General features: G+C 43.6%; 1 protein-coding gene across 3 annotated transcripts in view; it reads right to left on the minus strand.

The window, feature by feature from the left end:
- Positions 1–20,049, minus strand: part of LOC127593261 (guanine nucleotide exchange factor VAV3) — a 44,118-nt gene that overhangs the window by 23,126 nt on the left and 943 nt on the right. For all 3 annotated transcript variants that reach the window (XM_052054572.1, XM_052054574.1, XM_052054573.1), the window contains exons 2-4: positions 11,356–11,472; positions 1,226–1,284; positions 1,009–1,074 (exon numbers count right to left, since the gene is read on the minus strand). In XM_052054572.1, the coding sequence (XP_051910532.1) occupies positions 1,009–1,074; positions 1,226–1,284; positions 11,356–11,472 (242 nt within the window). The remainder of the gene's footprint in view (positions 1–1,008; positions 1,075–1,225; positions 1,285–11,355; positions 11,473–20,049) is intronic.

Below are 20,049 nucleotides of genomic sequence, written 5' to 3' on the forward strand. Positions count from 1 at the left end.
TCAGCAGTAACATAGACCAGAGCTTTGTGGCGGTGGGAGTCCTCCCAAAAGCGCTTGCACTCTTCGACGTGGTCTCCCGCCGCTGATTTAAGTTACAGCAGTGACTGTAAATTACCCCTTTGTTTTCAATATCAACCCCACGTGAGTTTAACATCGTTTTTTAAGGGATTCATTGACAAAAGTATACAAATGTATACAGAGTAAAAACAATGGTGAGAAAATGGTGTCGAGTTAACAAATATATGTATGTGGAAAGAACTAAACACGCATTGCCAGCAGCTGCTCCAGTTCCCCAAAATGTTAATCTTAAGTACCTTCAAAATGCATATTAGTCAGCGCTCTCCAAATCGCTTTCTTTGCAGCGTTCCACTGAGATAGAGGGCTTTGGAAAGAATTGTGCCAGGAGCCTTGTTTGCTATGTAGGGGGGTGATTTGGGATACTTTGGTCTTTGTTCACTTTCCAAAATGAATGAAAATCAGCATGTGTTCTTTCGATAAAGTTACAAAAACCTCACGAGAGGGGACCACACAAGCCTCTAATTTCTGCTAACCTATTTCTCGATTAGCCTGACACGTTTAAACAGGTCTTGAGGCACTCAATTGACATGCAAACGCTTGCCGTTCTAAAAATGCACGTATTCAAGAGCGAGCGGGCATATTAGAGTCGAACACAGACTGAATGAGCAGACGGTCAGACCACAAGCTTTCCATGCTGTGAAAAAAAGCAAAAAGCAGGGTGAGGTGGCACTGACAGCCCTGGAGGAGATGGCTGCCTTCCAGTCAACACCCAGGCAACAAATGTTCCTCAAACATACAACAGCATGGTGTCGTAGGAGGGAGACGAAATTCCCCCAAGGTGAAAACCTAGATCATTTCACCATGCTGCTCTAAGCAATTAGTAAAAATGCACTGTTTGGTACCAAACGCCTCATCAAAATCGATCCCAAAAAATTCATCAGTAGAAAAAAAAACAACATGATTATTAACACGTGTGTGTAGGATACATACTCTATTAGGTCCTCAAGGTGGTTATAGATATCCTCATCTTCAAGACTTTCTTCGGTTGGAAAAGACCTTTTTGGGGGGGGGGGGAGAAAAAAGAAGTATCCACTTCTCAGTCACTATTGTAATACTCTATAATATCTATAAAAAAATTCTTAAAAAACATTGTCATGTCTTGTAACATTGTCACAAACATTGTCATGTCTTGTAAACTGAAACATACCTGCTTACAGTTTGTTGTGCAATCGTTGTGTGAGAAAGCTTCGAAAGTGTGTCCATAACCTGCATGCAAATGAAGATATGATATGATATGATATTTTTAGAGCATCCTAAAAATTAGAATACAATAATCATGGTTAATGCATATCAACATAACATGTCAATCACGAGATGCAAAGCAACAATGCCCCCTATAGGCTATGAGTGGCATACGAATGCCATGTCAAACCAGATGTCTTTTTCCATTGTAGCGGTACTTTGATTGTGTCACTCGTGCTTTGCTTTTTTCGATCACCCGTGCAGAAACAACTCTGACGTTACAAAAATTAATTAGCAGTTGGACTGATTTAGACTTTTGATGACAATCACAATCTGTGCAGGAATATCAATTCTGCTAAAACAAGCTGTGGGCTAATATTTTTCCAAGAAAAAAAAAATGGACAATGGTTAACAAGAGTATTAATATAAATATGTTGACAATCAAAATATTAGGTACAATATTGTGCTTTATTAGAACATGTGGGTAGCGATTTTCCTATTTGACACTAGAGGGGGGCCTTTTCAAACTCTTCCAAACAAGAGTGTCCATAGAATGACATCCTGTGCTTTCCAAAAGACTTCAACAAACAGCACAATATACATTCTATCTATTTTTGAAGAAAAAAAATAATAATAGTGGAGGCGGACCAATTGCCAATGTAATAGGAGAAGATGACTCAATGAACACGTCATTGAGGACAGATGATTGTTATGAATCATCACCCATATCTTCTGGTGTTTTTGTTGTTGTTGTTTTCAATGCTGTATGTATCAAAAGTGCCACTAACAGACTTTTATGGGTCATTAATCTACTGACACGACACACAGAGATGTGGCGAGTAGATACATTTGCCCTCGGGTGCTCTGACAGATCAGTACTGATCACACAACTGGCTTTCCCCAGTTCCCGACCAGCAACCAATAGCACACAAAGGAAAGACAAACACATGGCTGTTGTTTCACTGATCCTTATTAGCCACCAAATGATGCACAACGGGTACCTAAAGTGAATAAGTTGGGAGCAATCAGGGAGGATGTCAATAGAGCCTTTTGTCCATGATTGCAGTTGTAGCATCAGTGGTGAACTGCACTGTATTGTGATTCTAATATTTTGGTGACCTCATTTGACAGTATGTTTGAGGCAAGTCAAAACTGATTTAACAAAAATAACTCATCAAGAATGTCAATATGTGGTTGTATTGGTCTGTTTGGTGCAATTTATTTTACAGATGATGAATGAAAATAATAATGTGATATATGTGAAATATGTGATATATGGGCATCATTTTCCTCACCGCAGTTATTCACCCTCACAGGTAATTATCTTAGTTTTGTATCGCATCCAACAGCGAACACGGGCCAGTTGGCCGGCGCAACAAAATCCAATGTGTGCCGAACAGAACACTGGAGGCGCTCCAGTGGGATGAGTCGCATAGCACCGTGCCCCTTCAGCTTCTCCGACTACGTTAGTCACACATATTTGCAACACACAAGTGACCATCTGCGCTTGGCCAAATACACTTTCTCAAGACTCGCATGAATAAGGCTGGACAGCTCCCGATATCAAACACATGTCAACCAGAACAGTCACAAGGGCAAATTAAGGGTTTCACGTCCAGTTGGACTGGCTCTCATTGGTTTCCTAAAGAAGCTGTCTGGTATCATCTCATAATTCAACGCCAGGGTAATTAAATCTGGGTGGTGAGAGTCTGCTATGATGAAAGAAAGTTGGGAAAGTAAGTGACTGTGTGTCTATGAAGACATCGTTGTGATTTAACGGCACTGTATGTTGGGATAATGATTTGGGGGGGAAAAAAAAACAAGGTGTGAAAGCCCCATCACACAGTGTCGGCATCGAGTGCACTTTTCCGCAGCTTTAAGTTCTCATTCTAATGTCATAGACCGCACTGGTGTCGCTCTTTCAATGTAATTTACCGGATTATATTTGGAACTGTGTTTTTAGCATTGCGCCACAAAAAAATATATATATATTTTTGAAGATGCGTCATTAAGACGGCATTAAATTTCTGTAATCTGCATGTGAAAAAAAAAGGAAAAAAACACACTGGGACTGGGCTTTTGCAAACCACTGCGGTTTCACTGACGCCGTAACGACTGACATAAATTGAAACATGTTGCGTGTTTCCTTGCCCAGAAAAACCCTCTCTGTGTTGAATTTGAGGGCTGTATCTGACTAAAGTCAAGTGCAAGGCAGCAAAAAGTCACGACAATTCCATTTCAATTTAGAAAATGGAAACATAAGAACATCTGGATGTCGAGACAGCCAATGAAATATTGAACACTGATTATGTGTCCTAAATTTAAACCTTTTAATACAAGCATTATCATGTCAAATTTGGCTTAGGTTGATTCATTTGGTGTAGACCTCGACTTTGGAGTTTCTGTTATTCACACGTAGCTCAGTAAGTCAACTTGAAGATTACAGTGGAATCGCTTGTCAATGTGATGAAGTGCAACGTTACACAATGGCAACGACAACACGGTGCCTGCGGGGTCACCAGTGCGCCTAATTAAGTGACCTGTCAGTATACTGAAGCGGAAAAAAAAATGCATCCGGTTTGGTTTGTTCGTTCGCCACTCGTCAGTCTGACAGATGCAGCGGTGGTCAAGATGCGGTCCATGCAGTGAGTAGCCAATAAAAATCGGATAAGCTCAGAGATGGAGGCGAGCTCATGTTTGGCAATCAAAGCCGCGGCCCATTAACACCCGTAATACATAATTAGCAAGCCTGGCTATAATAGAGCTGGTTGCGATGCGGCACGCGTCTCCTCTTCGGTCCTTGTTGCCCCTGGAATTTCCTTGACAAAGATACCTCACACCTTGTCCACACTAAACGTTTACAGGGATGTCAAACTGGGCCATTATGACAACGTAGCCACAAAAATGAATCACGGCAAAGATTCGTTTTGATCCGTAGGACAAAACACACACTCGCCGGATAATAGCGCGTGATGATGTTCCACAAAATGGCTCCATGCGTCCGTCAATCTCGTTTTGTCACTCTATGTTAATGACTCAACAACTGGCCCAGCTGCAAACAAGTCTCATGCTCAGAAATGAATTTTCCAGATGAGAACACTGGAAACGGTCCATCCCAGTGGAAGTTGAAAACACTCCAAGTCCTCGTCTAACTTCAGTTGCACACTTTCACAGCTCAGTCATGTGATCTCCTGCACGTCCAATAAACAACCGCAGCATTAAAGGCCGAATATGAGACCATGACATGCTCTGCCGCCCGCTAGCTTTGTCTCAGCAGAGGGAGATCAAATTTAACAATTTCTACCGGTGCGAATGGCATCGATGCTGATGGACTCAAGCCCCCTTACGATTCGTGTACGCATGCGGTGGTGCATGTTTTCAAACGTCGCACACGACGGCAGTTTATTCAAATAGGCTCCGGCAATCAGATCTGGAAAATTGTTCTTGCTTTGCCATAATGTTCATGCGCTCATAAAAAAAATAAACAAACATATCGCATTCGCGGGAACACACCCACACTGAGTGGGATATGTTGTTATTCTTACACAGCTTGAGGCCGTGATGCACGAACTCGTCTGATCTGACAAATTTTCACCTTGCCGACAGCTGGAGGGAGGGAAGGCACAACCGTCGACATAAACAAGCGGTCCTTGCTCACACGTTGCACAAATAAATCATGAATCTGATCATGAAATAGTAGAAAGCTGAGAGACATCTGCCCAAGGCATTGTTCAATCCAAAGTTTTCGACAGCTTACGACAGTGGCACTCGTTGCAGTCTCGTTTGGAACAAATTGAATCATTGCAAGTTTAATTCGACAAAGTACAACAATTGAACTGTTCTTTCTTTTCGGTACTACTGTCATCTAATCGGGAACCAATTTGCACTTGAACAAAATCTACAAAGTCAGCAGGGCTTGATTGTTTCGTAACATTGCAGACCTCTCCCCTGACTCCCCTTCGGTTGCTGACTCAAACCTCCCTTCACATGGGCTGTCGACCAGATATATTTTAAAACAAGGCTTTGTGCTTTTCATAAGAATAACATGTGGAAAAAACCGCTGTAGTTTTCCTTTGATTTATTTATTTTTCAATCTTAACTAGCTGTTCATTTCCAAATGTTGGAACAAATAACACTCGTAGAGGAATGTTGATTCCGCTACCAAAAAAAAAAAAAATGTGTTGATGAATTTGCAGGACCAGAACGTAGTTTCATGTAGAGGGAGCTTGGTCAAAATGATCTGTTTGAACTGATGCGCAAAAGCTACAGAAAATACTGTAGCACGCATACCAAGCCAGTAGGTGATAATGTAACATTGCTAAAGAGAAAGGGTGAGAAAAAAAACGGTTTAATCTCACAGATGCCCAAAAAATATTGTCTGACAAAACAGCCCATATTATAGAATAGCATAGTTTGGTATCACACAAGAAAAGCCCACTTTCGTGACTCTGTTATGCAACAAACGGTTGGCGATTTCAAGGCGGCCGCAAATAGCCATCTTGTCATATCTATAAGGGATAATTGCGTTTGCATCAGTAAGAACACCCTCAGGATGGCCCTGCATTACAATCACGAAGAATTATAAATAAGCGGGGAATATGCACGAGAGCTCACTACGCAAATTCCCCACTTTTAGTCATGCAGCTGTGCACAATTGTAAAAGACTAGAATAATGTGAGTCCGAGTAAAATGAAACCATGCATCCGTTACAAATGCACCAAATGGTCCATTTGGAGCTTTTACAGAGACAGAAATGCTGTGAAGATTTTAACCTAACGACATCAAAGCTATATTCTTCCTCTGTAGATCGGTTACCACTTGGAAAATTGCGAGACGATATGCCAAGAAACCAAAATCGATGAATATACACACCACGAACTTGTTGGCATTATGACATCATTCTTTGATGACATTATAGCAGTGAGAAGTACTAAATAATAACATTTTTAAAAAGCATGCTGCTCGAATTGATTCCAACACAAATTAATATGTGCAGGCACACCTGTTTAAAAAAAAAAAAAAGAAAATAGGGCATGACTCATTATGTAAATTTGAGGAGTAAAATATTGTGAGATATTGTTAGATGCCGCAGTATGTAACGAGGTGGTATATTTCCTTCACATCATAGTGGAGAAGGTTGATGTGATTCCTTTTTACTTTCACAGTGCATCCACCTACTCCACCTCCACAATCTGGGAAGCAAGACAGAGGGGAGGAGAAGAAGAAAAAAAAACAAGCTTCATGGTAAGTGTTGAGCATCTGGAAAATGAATAAATGGAATACAATGCACAGCTCCTGAAATCTTTATGTTCCAGAAAAACATTTCTGACATAGCTTGAAATATCATAACCACCCCTGTGAAACCCTCTTCATTGTGAGTGGAGTGATGGCAGATGCCGCCTCCGGCACTTCGAGGATTCAAAGGAATGTTGTCTGCAAAATGCTGAAAGAACAGAGATTCCACTTCAGTTGAAGATGGAACCCGTCATCCTTTCATGCTTTACGTTGAGCCAGAAAGTGCTCTGCGAAAAGCGCTTTCTTCCATGGGCCCGCTTTCATCTTCCAAATTTAAAGAGGGAACACGCAGGGCACCTCCGACAGTCATCAACAGGACCCAAGTCTGAATTCCAACCGATCTGAGGTCGAAAAGAATGGCCCAAAAGGAACGTCGTAAACTAAGGTATGGAATGACGAGATGATTTTTGTATCTGCCCATCTGTCACACACAATAGCAGATATATCATAACCCCACCAATAATTTCACCTCAACCTGTATCTTATCCATAGCGAAACCAGATTTGCCACAATCGGATACAGTTAAGTCAGCAATGTAAACGATGAGTCCAATCTTTAAACTCTATTCTGCATCGCACCGAGTACATCGTCGCCAATCCCCGTAGTTCCAGCGAGCCGAGCGCTGACTTGTGAAGATGGATTAAAAAAAAAAAAAAGCTGTCAGAAAGTAGGACAGTGAGGTGAGGGGGGACGAGTTTATAGACTTGCGGTTTGTCCTTTGCGGTCTTTGATCCTGTCCACGGTGGCTCAGCCTCACATGCGCACCGGCTGGCCCGGACTCAGCGGTGGCCTAAAAATATCTGCCGAGTATCTTCTCCGGCAACCGGTGAGAGTGAAAAATGCTGACTTCTCACCAAGGTGCCAGAAAACAAATTCGACCTTGCGCACTGTCCTTTCAAACTGCATTCCGACACTTCACAAATCAACTTGAAAGTGTGTCTAATTGATGCAAAAAAAAAAAAAAGTGGGGAAATGCTGCGTTAGCCACATCTACCAAAAGAACATTTTCATATTATTAAGGACTCCGGATATTATTTCACAGAGCTCAAAGCTCAAAATATGTACTCAATACTAAAACATGCACTGTCAAAGTTCGAAGTGTTGAAATGTATGAACCGTAACCGGGCCGCATGGTTCATGATGGCGATGTAATCATTTGAACCAGACACTGATTTTTTTTTTTCCTCTGTGATCATTATTAATGATGGGCGGCCCGGTAGTCCAGTGGTTAGCACGTGGGCTTCACAGTGCAGAGGTACCGGGTTCGATTCCAGCTCCGGCCTCCCTGTGTGGAGTTTGCATGTTCTCCCCGGGCCTGCGTGGGTTTTCTCCGGGTGCTCCGGTTTCCTCCCACATTCCAAAAAACATGCATGGCAGGCTGTTTGAACACTCTAAATTGTCCCTAGGTGTGAGTGTGAGTGTGAATGGTTGTTCGTCTCTGTGTGCAACCGATTCAGGGTGTCCCCCGCCTACGTGCCGGAGACAGCTGGGATAGGCTCCAGCACCCCCGTGACCCTAGTGAGGATCAAGCGGTTAGGAAGATGAATGAATGAATGAATGAATCATTATTAATGATGGGATTTTTTTTGCTTCTAACACTCCACAAATCATGCATCGTCTCAGAACTGTTTGTGTTCAACATCAGCAATTCCACTCTATGTGACTTGAGGAGAAGTATACAGCTTGGATCACCCTCTGGGATAAATATATTCGGCTGACATTTTAATGAGCACACTACAACCATCGGGGTGAAAGAATGTTTTGGCTCGTATTGTATTTTCAGTGACGAAAAGAAAAAAAATGTCTTGTCAACCACCCCCACAGGACCCTCCTACATGCCATCAGGTGGTAGTTGTCGCGGCTAAGACGTTCAATGCGCTCACACGGGGATCAAACGCACGTCCGCGATCATCAAAGACCGTTTCCCTCTTACATCCTGAAACAATCACAGAGGATTTGGAGCTGCAGCTGCTGGGCGAAGAGGCACAGACGTCACCGGCCCTCGGTTGTGCCTACGCGCGTGTTTGTGCGTGCATTCACGCTTGAAGAAGGCCAACAGAAGTGTGACTCAAGTAGATGCGAGCGCCGAGCAATTCAGTTACCGGGAGCCCGTGAATTATCCACAGACCTTTGAGCACACAGCCACTTTTAAAGCTCCCGTCAAATTGTTCAAATTTCAATGCAAAAGTGTATCACCCTTGAGTGGGCGTATTTAAATCAGAGCATGGTTTAGTGGTGTGGGGGAGGGGGGGGGGGGGGGTTCAACATCGTAGTGGGATCCTTTCCACTGCAGCCATTGAGTTGAGCCCTTTTTTGGGGTTTTTGTTCGACATGACTATTGATCGGTCTACTCTCAAGTGCCAAAATCCACATCCGAAACGAGGAAAGCAGCATGAACATTGGCAACGAGAAAATACATCCCGATACGAATACCGTTACTGTCCTAGGATTGCATCGGAGGAACAACCCAGAGTTACAGCGACAATAAATCTCTCGGCCGACTTAAAAATGTCATCACGGGAATGTTCCCCCGCTGTGAGCAAGACAAGTAGACGATTTGCTAAGTCCTCCACGGCCGACGTACGCCGCGGAGGAAAATGTGTCAATGTAAATGTCGACCGCACAGTAGCTTCAGGCAAATGCTGCAAACATCCCGCCAAGGTATCCATTACCATGGAAGACATGTGATATCTGGCCACTCAAATTGTCTGGTTAGAGAACAGCTGAAGGGCAACGGAGGGGGGAGGAAGGAGAGAGGAAGGGCGAGCTAATGGGGGGGGGGGGCTGTATCACCGCCTTACTGGATTTCCACTGTTAAACGTATCACTGATACCTGAAGGGAAAATAACTAATCAATAAACCTCCGTCTCCTGCTCCCCTTTCATTTTTTGCATTGCACTCGCATGTCCGTTTCAATCACCCCCCCCCCCCCCACCCAAAAGTACACTCAACCTCAGCATGTTCACTCTCTTCAAAATTCTCGCGACAATTGATATAGGAGAGAAGATTCCACCCCGGCTGACATAAAAGTGTCATTGCGCTTTGTGTCAATGCTAACCTCTTTAAAGACGTGAGTGTTACGCCTCTGGCCGAGCTCTCTGCAAATACAGAACCCGAAATTAAAAAAAAAAAATGATACACCGCTCAAGTGCGTCCTTCACATCAACATGGGAGGAGTACTCAGTGGAGCGCGTGGACCGAAGCTCAACCGAACAAACCTAACAAAAGGCATTTGTGTCCTTTTCCCCAACCCCACGTTCGCATGCGACGCTGCGAGATGAGAAGACCGTACCGTTTTTTTGGGACCGGATAGCGACTGGACATAAATGAATGCAAAGGGTGACCAATCCGAAATAACAAGGTGCCAAAGTCAGAGTTCATGTTGGCTAAGAATCTTGAATCTTGAAGAACCCCGAAGTCTGAAACCCTTCATGTGTTTTCAGGACCGATCTGTAAAGCAGATGTTCTTGCACCGAGGACAAAACAACCACAGACAGATTTGATGCACATGAAGCGTGTTTCGCCGACACCGCAGTGCTCTGCAGCTTTGAACGAGTGTCGCCGGCATCCAGCGGCTTTTAGTTCCATTCTTGTCATGTTTTCTCTGCTAATGGCTTCTCGCCCTGATTTTAAAGGCACAGAAGGTCAGGAAGGATCTGAACTTTAGCAAAGTGAATTTCCACCACTCTAGGAGCACGACAACAAACAGATACTTGATATTTAATTCATAAGGAGCGAGGAGACTATTCTTAAAACAAACCACAAAAAAAAAACAAAAAAACCCCGTAGGTGAGTGGCAGCTTAGCCCATTCCCGCTGCTCCTTGCTCCATTAGCTTCCGCGGAGCCAGCCAAGCGAGCATTACAGTTGCCGGCTTGCTGTCTAATCTCAGAGATGTAAAATGTACTCTGGGCAATGTGGGAGTCACTCAAGAGAGTCATCAAAAAAAAAATTGTGTCTGGGCCAACTGGAATCACGAGAGACAAATTAAAATGAGACCTCTTTCAAAAAAGCATTTGCATTTGAATCACGTGCGTCACAAGCACGGTTGTAAAAAGATCTCAAGCGTGTTCAGGGAGAAGATTTTAAACTTTTTTCTTTTGATTTCTACAGTCTTGATGCGGTCAATGAGATCCGACTGTGGTGAAATTTCAGCAGCTTTCCCTTCGGCTGTGCTTTGTGTTTTTTCGCAGTCTTGCCTTTTAACTGAGAACCTGTCCTGCAAAAGTGGCCGACTGCAACTTTCTGAAGCAAATAAGCAGCAGCGTGACGCAGCATTTTAATCACTTCCTCTCATTAGGAGGGGGGGGGGGGAGTACGTCTCAGCAAGCTGTCTTGAGAGGAGCAAAAGTGTTCATTACTTTTGATAAGGTTGCTGACTCTAAGCTGTAAGTGCGTCTGCAGTTCTTTCACAAGTCTCCGGCTGACCCCGGGATGCCCCCGGGAGACTTCATTAGAAATCTTTTGGCCTGGATGCCAGCACATGTTCCGGAGCCTTTTGATTTTTTTTTTTCTTTTGAGAATGTGTGTGTGTGGCCGTGAAGGTCAGGGTGTTAAGCGCCAAGTGTTGCTTTGCTGTTGTGTTTGATTTATTTGCCCCTTTGATGAGTGTACAAGCATAGTCAGGAAGGATGCACTCATTGCAATGTTTGAGAGCTTTTTTTTGGGGTGTGTTCTTTCTGACTGACAGATTTCATAACTTGGAGGCAAAGGCAAAATGGCCTGATTCGTGTGAATCCCTGGAGATTCTCCCAAGTATTTGGACAAGCTACCGTATGCTTCTGTGGTACCGGTATCTCACCTTTCCAAAATCCCTGACGTCGAAAAGGTCAAAGGCCTCAAACAGCTCACTTTTCTTCATGCCAAATAAGTCATTGCAGGCTGCCAGAAAAGTCCTGATGTTCTTCAGGCAGAGGAACTGAATCGGGAAGAGAAACATCGTTGGTGAATGAGGAAACTGTCCATATACGAGCACAGGTACGTGTTATTTGCACCGAAGAATGACCTCGTACCCGTATCATAACGTATTATTTTGTCAGCGCTCTGTGTGTTGCCGAATACACACAGACCAAGTAACTTTGCGTTTTAAGTTCCCATTCTTGAAAAGGATGGCTGGAATTGGTTAGAATGGATGATCAGTATAAATGCATATTTGCTCCCCCCCCCCCAAAAAAAAAATATTTACGTAGGTTGGAGGTGTATAAAGGGGCTAATCAATTCAGTGAGTTTCTATTGAAATGCTCACAGCCAAATGCTGGAATGAAATTGTTAAAACTGTCCATTTAGGTTGAAGTATAGTAAGATTTACCGAAAACTTCTTTCAGACCGTTATACTCTTTATTAGGAAAGCAATGATGCAGACTGGGGGGGGAGGGAAGGGGAAGGTGTCATCAGAGTGATGTTAGCCAACAAGCGGTATTCTCTGGCTTGTGGCTGCTATCCTTCCTGTAATTGATACAGGATGGAACTGAGGAGCATGCTGATGAAACAACTTTTTTTTTCTTTTTTCTTTTCAGGAAGTGATGTTTTTTGCCACATCACTATCCACCCACACTCATGGGACGAGGTTAACCAGATGACCTCATGTGGAAATGTGCATTCCACAACGAATATAACCTCGATGTGAACTGAATTGCGCATTAGCGCAGCAAATCGACATCAAATGAATCCGAATGTGCTTTTTGCTAAACAGCGCTGTGAAGTCTTTGCAAAGCAAGGTTAACTCAAAAGTGCTTCATTGACACCGCCGTTGCAAAAGTAATCGGTCACCATTTGGTATGATGTCTTTATATGCTACTTTATACTGGCTATTGTTGCTGCTGCATTGAATATGATGTCTAAAATGAACGTGTGTTGTTGCTGTAAGTGGGACGAAAGAATTTCAGAACATTTAATTCCTCCATTTAATGAAGTCAGTAATTTTTTTTTTTTTATTGCTAGCCAGCCATTATTATTGAGACCGCTTTGAACTGTGGTGTTATTCCATTTCTTAGCTCACCTATCCCTGTACCTTTAAAATGTTACATCTTTCAACCTCGGTAGAATTTGTCCTCAAGGAACTAGCGGAGAGCAAAAATACAACTGTGGGAAAACAATGTACCCATTGACATGTCAGAAAATGATATGCTCCATCGAAGGAGAAAAGCTGCAGGACGGGCCTATTCCTTCACTCATACACAAAGCATAACGAAATTTGTCTCAGTGGAGAAAAATATGAAATAGTCCTTGACTCCAAATTGAATTACATCTTGAAGACAAGGCACCTTCGCCAAAAAGAAAACAGACCCCAAGCCAATGAGCTCCCGATAAGATGCCGAGTAGGAGCAGCTGTAACTGTATTATTGAATGTTTACATTTGTACACATCGGTCTATTTTATCAGACAAGCACATCTTGTCCGCCTACAGTCTCCGGAGAGTTCCTGGGGATTCTGTACATTATCTCAAGGAAGCAGCTTCACACAGCACAAACGTAGCAGAGTGTGTCGGGCTGGCTACGAGTTGAGGACAATTGCGGGGAAGCTCAGAAGGAACTTTTCCGCAGGCAGCGCTAACAAGCCAAATGTAAAACGGCAAGAGTGCAGACCAAGCCTTGAAAAATGAATCGGCAGCGACTCCGCAAGCTATTTCTGATCAACTAAGAAGCTGGAAAATTGTGTGCACATTGAAATCTAGAAGGAATGCAATTAAAATGTTGCCTATGGACCGTTATCCTGTTTCAGCCACATTGGAAGTCGAGAAATTCATTTATTGCTCGTGTAATGATGCGGCCCACCACGAAAACAGCTCTAAATTGTCCGAAGGTGTGAAAGGAAGTATGAATGGTTGTACGCACACACACACACACACACACACACACACACACACACACACACACACACAGTTAATACAGTACATATAAAGTTTTTCAAGAATAGTATGCAAAGAGCTTTAAATCCCACCACTCCATTTAACGATACTCCGAGCATCTGGAATGTCAAACAAATATGAGCCCTGAGAGTCAAGTCATCTTACTGCTGCTCTTTTTGATATGTGTCAGGCCGTGCTTAGTGTCCTCAATACGTATCCCGTTCCTGCTGATGTATTCCGTCGTCCAAGCTCCATAGCAACAAGCTGAAGCCTTGTTATGGCCCCTGTGCAAATTGTAGAGCGTAATGACATCCAGTTTGCGTACGCCCGCCGCTCGCTGCACGGCTGAAGGGCTTGTCTCTCGTTGTATGAGCCTTGACGAAGGCCAATAAATGGGCAGAATGCAGATTGCAGAGGTAAGGATGTAATTTATTCATTCATTCATTCATCTTCCTAACCGCTTGATCCTCACTAGGGTCGCGGGGGGTGCTGGAGCCTATCCCAGCTGTCTCCGGGCAGTAGGCGGGGGACACCCTGAATCGGTTGCACACAGAGACGAACAACCATTCACACTCACACTCACACCTAGGGACAATTTAGAGTGTTCAATCAGCCTCAGCCTGCTATGCACATTTTTGGAATGTGGGAGGAAACCGGAGCACCCGGAGAAAACCCATGCAGGCCCGGGGAGAACATGCAAACTCCACACAGGGAGGCCGGAGCTGGAATCGAACCCGGTACCTCTGCACTGTCAAGCCGACGTGCTAACCACTGGACTACCGGGCCGCCCCGTTGTAATTTAGTCCAGTGGAATACTTCCTGAAGCTACACTCAGCAGACACTTTATTTGATACATTCCAGATTCACTGTGTCATACTGAGACATCATATATTATCCGCTCATACAAATGGGGTTTACCCCAAATATTGGAAACATCTCCCGGTTGTCAGCAAATAGTTCTAAATTTAAAAAAAAAAAACAGCTATCTATGACTATAACAGTCACAGTTACGGGCATTGAGTGGCTGTTGACTCATTCATTAAGCTAGATAGGTGAGTATGTGACGAAAAGATGTACAGGTAGGTTAGTTTTTGTCTCGGCCAGTTTCTTCTTTTTGTCAAAGGAAATCAAGAAATTAGGCTTGAGCAACTTACATCCCATGATCTTCTGTCAAGCATTTTTTTTAAAGGTGCCAAGTCACATCTGATCGCCGCTCTGACATCAAGCCTGTCTGCTGTCTAACCAGGAAATGAGAGGTGCCGCACAAATGAAGGCACCGATTAAACGGCTTTTTCATCTTACAGTCTGTGCCGTTGGGTTCACTGCAGGGACCCAAGAGACGGTCGCGCCATGACCAGACATTACATTCGAATCTGTGTGTCTCCCGTCACTTTTCATTCCAGCAACATTGGATGGGGTTGGTGTGCTGTCCAGATCGAAGCATTGAAACTTTGTCGACTGACTCAAGTCTTTCCAGTCCATTTTCCAGCAGATTTCATGACACCGAGTCCATTTGGGGTCCGCCTCCATATCACATCTTATCATGTTTCCTTTGATTGACTCCACAGTTTTTTTTCCACTTCCACTGGCACGTTTGTCCTCTTTAGGTAGGAGGAAGCAGCCCTGCTTGGTGTGCATGCCGTTACTCAGCAACATGCTTTTTCCACCCGTCCATCCATCCATTTTGTCCAGCTCATCTTGGTGAAGGTGAGCAGGAGCCTATTCCAGCTGACTTTTGGATGAGAGGCAAGGCATATCGTGCACTGCTCATCAGTCGATTGCAGAACACGTGTCACTAAATAACGCAATTCTCTGTGATCCAAAATAGGGATCTCTTAGCGTTAGAAGAAGCTGAAGACTGCGCTCTAACTGTGGTCCATTACAGTTTTAGAGCCCGCCAAACTGAGAATCAATCAGGCACTTGAACAGCGTTTTTTTTTTTTTTTTTGGTAACAGCAGATGGACGTTGCCGTCTCCAAAATGGAAGCCATCCATTTGTTAAATCGATAGTACGATCTGAAAGCCTGTTTCAGCTCTCATTCATTTTCTACTTGTCATATCACTGCCATAAAACATTGATATCGAAAAGCGTCCCTTCTCTTTTTTCTTTTTTTTTTTTTGTACCCACGCGCATCAGGAAGCATCATCATGAAGCTGTTCAACATATCAAGTATGTCAGGAGCACCAGCTGCAGTTTCACCAGGTAATATATCGAATGTACAATTCTCCATGCTTTCCAGTTTTCTAAATGTAAAGACAATAAAGAGACAGGACCCCCGCACACACACACACACACACACACACACACACATACTCTTCCCAGCATGCTCCCTCCCCCACATTGCCAATAAATGTGTCCAAAGCCATTTTCCATGAAATGCTACTTTAAACCGTAGTGACCCCTCCCATCCCAATGTATACCCAAAGGTGAAACCCCAACCCCCACTAGTAGAGTGCAATATGTAATATGAATCTTGCAAGAACACATCTTTTGTCATTTTAGCTGATTGGCTTGTGAAAATGTGAGGTAGGATTAATTGAGTTACATAAGAGAGGCTAAATACACTCAGCATGTTGACAGTGCAATTTTCACCGCCGCAAATGACCATCACCTTAACAAACACATTTTTTGTCGGGGGGGGGGGGGGGGGGGGTCTACCTCTCATATTGTTAGATTCAACATGTGTATCTCATGGCTTGTCCACTGAGTCTCAGGGGTCATTAAGAACAATTTTTATTCTATGCAGGGAGTCTTCCATCATCCCTATCATTCGTCATTCCATCAATGTGAGAATTCCCACTTCCAGCATTGACAACAGTCATCCATCACTTGGCTTTGTCCATGAAGTCAATAATCTGCTGAAATGCACGAGGCTTTGGCAGTATTTATGTGACTCCTACTATGGGCTAGCTTAGTGTGTTGAGATCAACAATGTGCACCTGGCTCGGATGCACTTTTCCACCACAGTGAACCTGACAGTAAAATGTGACAGACACACTGCTGCAGGACATGAGGTTTGCTTTCATCAAAATGTTTGCCTTCTGAATGTCATCGTCACTTTTTTTTTTTTGGCAAAGATCAGAAAGGGGGCACAAACCGATATCTCTGGAAACTGTCCAGTCATTTGAGATAGGGGCCTGTGATGACGCTTAAAATAGCATTTCCTACTACGATGGTTCACCAGTATTGATATTCTAGAATGGATGGAAAATGGATTTTCTAGATTATAGAAGGGTTACCTAATATTCATTGCGAGGCACACTCTACGCCCAAATCTCTCCTCATAAAATTCAGGCCATTTCCGATATTTCAACATGTACTGGAGGTGTCTTTTGAGGTTGGCTATGGCGTAGGATTGTTCCCTTGGTGATTAAATGAAAATTTTGTCTGCTGTTTGCATGTCCGGTATACGTCCACCGGTGCAATATCACATCATCTTGTCTGACAACTACATGCAAAGTCACTGTGTATACGGCAGCACATGCACATGCACGGAGTGGGGGGGGCGGAGGGGGAGCACTGCGGAACAAACCGGTGCGACTGAATTAAGTAGGAATCGTAAACCTTGGTGCATTGAGTTGACATGGCATGCATGGCTGCAGTCACGTGCTGTTTCCACTCGGTGCGATATTTCTTCATCAAAAGCGACTTTGTGCTTAAGCTGATGAGTTTCCCTGCCCTCGTATGACCTGACAGGTCCATGAGAAGCCAAAGGAATGGAAAGATTCATCTTGATCAAACAGGCCCCTCATTTTCTAACGCTTGTCTGTGAGAATGACTTGCGAGCGTCGCAGGCTTTGAAGCCCACCATGCGCATGGCTCACTAGAAGTTTTCTCAGTCTTTGGCGTCACAGATTTTTGTGTCGGCGACATTAAATATACATAGGGACCATTTATTATGTATAATGCTGTTCTCAAAGTGTATAAAAGTAATGTGCATCGTTTTGTATTGGGGCATAGTCTGAGCTACCTGCAGGGTAGATACTTGATCTGGGAAGGAGAACAGCTGATAATTCAGAAATGTTGAAATGAAGTCATCGTGGTATTTTTTGTTGTTGTTGTTGTTGGTTAGAAATGTGTTGACATTGTAAGATAATGCACCTCTATGTTCTTTTGCTGCTCTCTTTGACGCCGGTTAGAATTAGACCACGCTCTTGCTGAGGCGACATCTTTTTCTTTGCGCTTTCACTTTCCAAAAATGAAGATCAAATCTTGGAAGGCGGCGTTGCGCAGGCAACGTACAACAGTTTTTTTTTCTTCTTTTTTTTTGGGGTGAGGGGTGTTCTCTGTCTCTCTGTCTGTGTGAAGAGAGGCGTCTTTTCTCTTCATTGTGCCTGGCATGTCACTGCTTTGGGCTGAGCTTACTGAGGGCATGTTTAGTTTCACTTCCTTCCTCTATTCTGTTTCCTGATTTTCTGTGCTGCTGTGGGAGATGTGTTCAGCTGTTGTAATAGTTGCGACAATGTTCTAGAATCGTGTGTTTCTGGACAAGAAGGCAACGGCAACCCCCCAAGCACGGGGATTGGGAGAAAAAAAAATAATAGAAGTTGAGACTTTCGGTTGATTCATGACCGACCTAAGTTTCGTGAATTTGAGCTCTTAACTATTGCTAGTAAAAGTAAAATGTGGCAGTTAATGCGGTTGTCTAGACGTTATAATTGAACAAAGACAGCCGTAAAACAGTGATCAAAGAGTGTCATTTTTGCTCTGAGGGCCATAACTGAAAATTTGATTCACTCTGTTGTAAATGTTTAAAGCATATCTTGTAAACAACATGATTGCATACATCCTCGCGTTCACATACACAACATATGGCTCATCAATTTCAGGTCCATTTTCACCACAAAATAAGGCAACTAATTTCCTGAGCGGAAAAACACATCCGAGCTACTTGTCTTAATCGAGGGGTTCTTTGCAAACAAGTAACCCGCTGACTCTGCTGTTGTAGCACGACTCCCTTTCTTAGCAAACTCGAGCACATGCGACTCACTCGAACAGAAAAAGAAATGACGCAGAATGAGAAGCAACTTGTCCCAATGGCAAAATCAAACCTCTGATGCTTTAATTACACAGGCAAGACAAGCACAGTTGGGACAAGCCCTCCTTCAGGGGTCTTTTTCGTCCTTGGATCTATGACTCTAAATAGAGAGACCCAGACAGTCTCTTTGTAGGCCAGTCCCATCATTGCCTTTGTCTTTCCATCTTGAAGGTCCCTTGGGTAAGGCCGCAGTGGCGTCACATGAGTCGTTATTGGCCAATGACAAAATAGCTGCCAGGGGCCCCCATGAATTATGCGCAGAAAAGGGGAAATTCAATTCCACCCTCGGTTATGTTAAATGTTGCTTGGAGAGGACAGCTGACACTGATTTCCAACTCAATCGTGATGACCAAAGTGAGTGCTCAGAATAATGCAGTGCCAATGTGAGCATGAAGTGTACTCTAGCACAAGATATTAATATTCAAAGTATTAAGGAACACCCGATTAACGGTGACATGAAATAATAAATGATGTCACCATGTGTCCCTACACTTGCACTCTACGTAATTTCCAGCCGTGTTTCCACAGCCACCAATGTGGCCCCACATGCAGCACCATTACTGGCTCCCTGTGTGAGTAAGCCATTCAACCATGCGTAAAAACAAACTCTGCCTATAAATAACCCAATCGTAGTCAGGTCATGCAATGTGCATAAATATGACATTACAGTTCTTTTACAAGCATGCTGTTTTACCGCATTGTGTGGTAACTGACACAAAGCGCTAAGAACCACTCACGCTGATGTTTACGTCCACACTTGCAACTATTAGCTGCAAGCTTGACTTTGTTCAGTAAATGCTTCTCTTCTTACAACCTCAATCAAATTTTGTCTGGGTTAAAAGGATCCTTCGCTAGTTGTTTCCATCGCCATTGATGCCATTAGAATTGCAAATGCTGATCTAAATTGTCCACTTGACCCACTGGAGCTGACAAGCGGATACTCTGTTCGATTGTGAGAGAACTAACTGTGGATTATATTGACGCGGCCACCGCGCCATTGTGTTTGGAGAGCTTTTTCCAGGAAACTAGCCTCATACGACTCTCCATCCACGTGAGCCTACATCAATACATATGATATTATCTATATCAAATGGTTGTTGCTGGACCTGAGTAGAGGAGCTCTACGGGCTTAGTAGCTGCGTTTCGCAGTCACCGTGTGTGATGACTGAATCCAACGCTCAATATTAATCTGGCCCGCTCTGGCTATTGAGGTAGATGCTATCTGACAAATAGGAACCATGTGGCCACAGCTCTCTATCGTTCCGACGACTGCAGACAGTGCATGGACATCTTTAACAGTGGCACTGATTGACTCAAACTCTTGCTTGCTGCTGTAGCCTTCACAAAACCACAGACTAAAATTGCGCCGAGGGGTTGTTTTCTTCATTATGATGAGACTCGCCACAAAAATACACATTGTTGGAATCAACCCCTCCCTTGATGACTGTCACTTTAAATCTTGTAGAACCCCCCCCCCCCTACCCCCTAAAAAAAAAACAATCAAAATCACATTCACACTTTGCCTTAATCCACCGTGTATCTTTATCACTCATACATTGACTCGGGAGCATTTTGCTGTGATTGTTCAAAGATGACCAAAGAAAAATAT

This window comes from Hippocampus zosterae, chromosome 20 (genome assembly GCF_025434085.1).
Source record: "Hippocampus zosterae strain Florida chromosome 20, ASM2543408v3, whole genome shotgun sequence".
NCBI classification, from domain to species: Eukaryota; Metazoa; Chordata; class Actinopteri; order Syngnathiformes; family Syngnathidae; genus Hippocampus; species Hippocampus zosterae.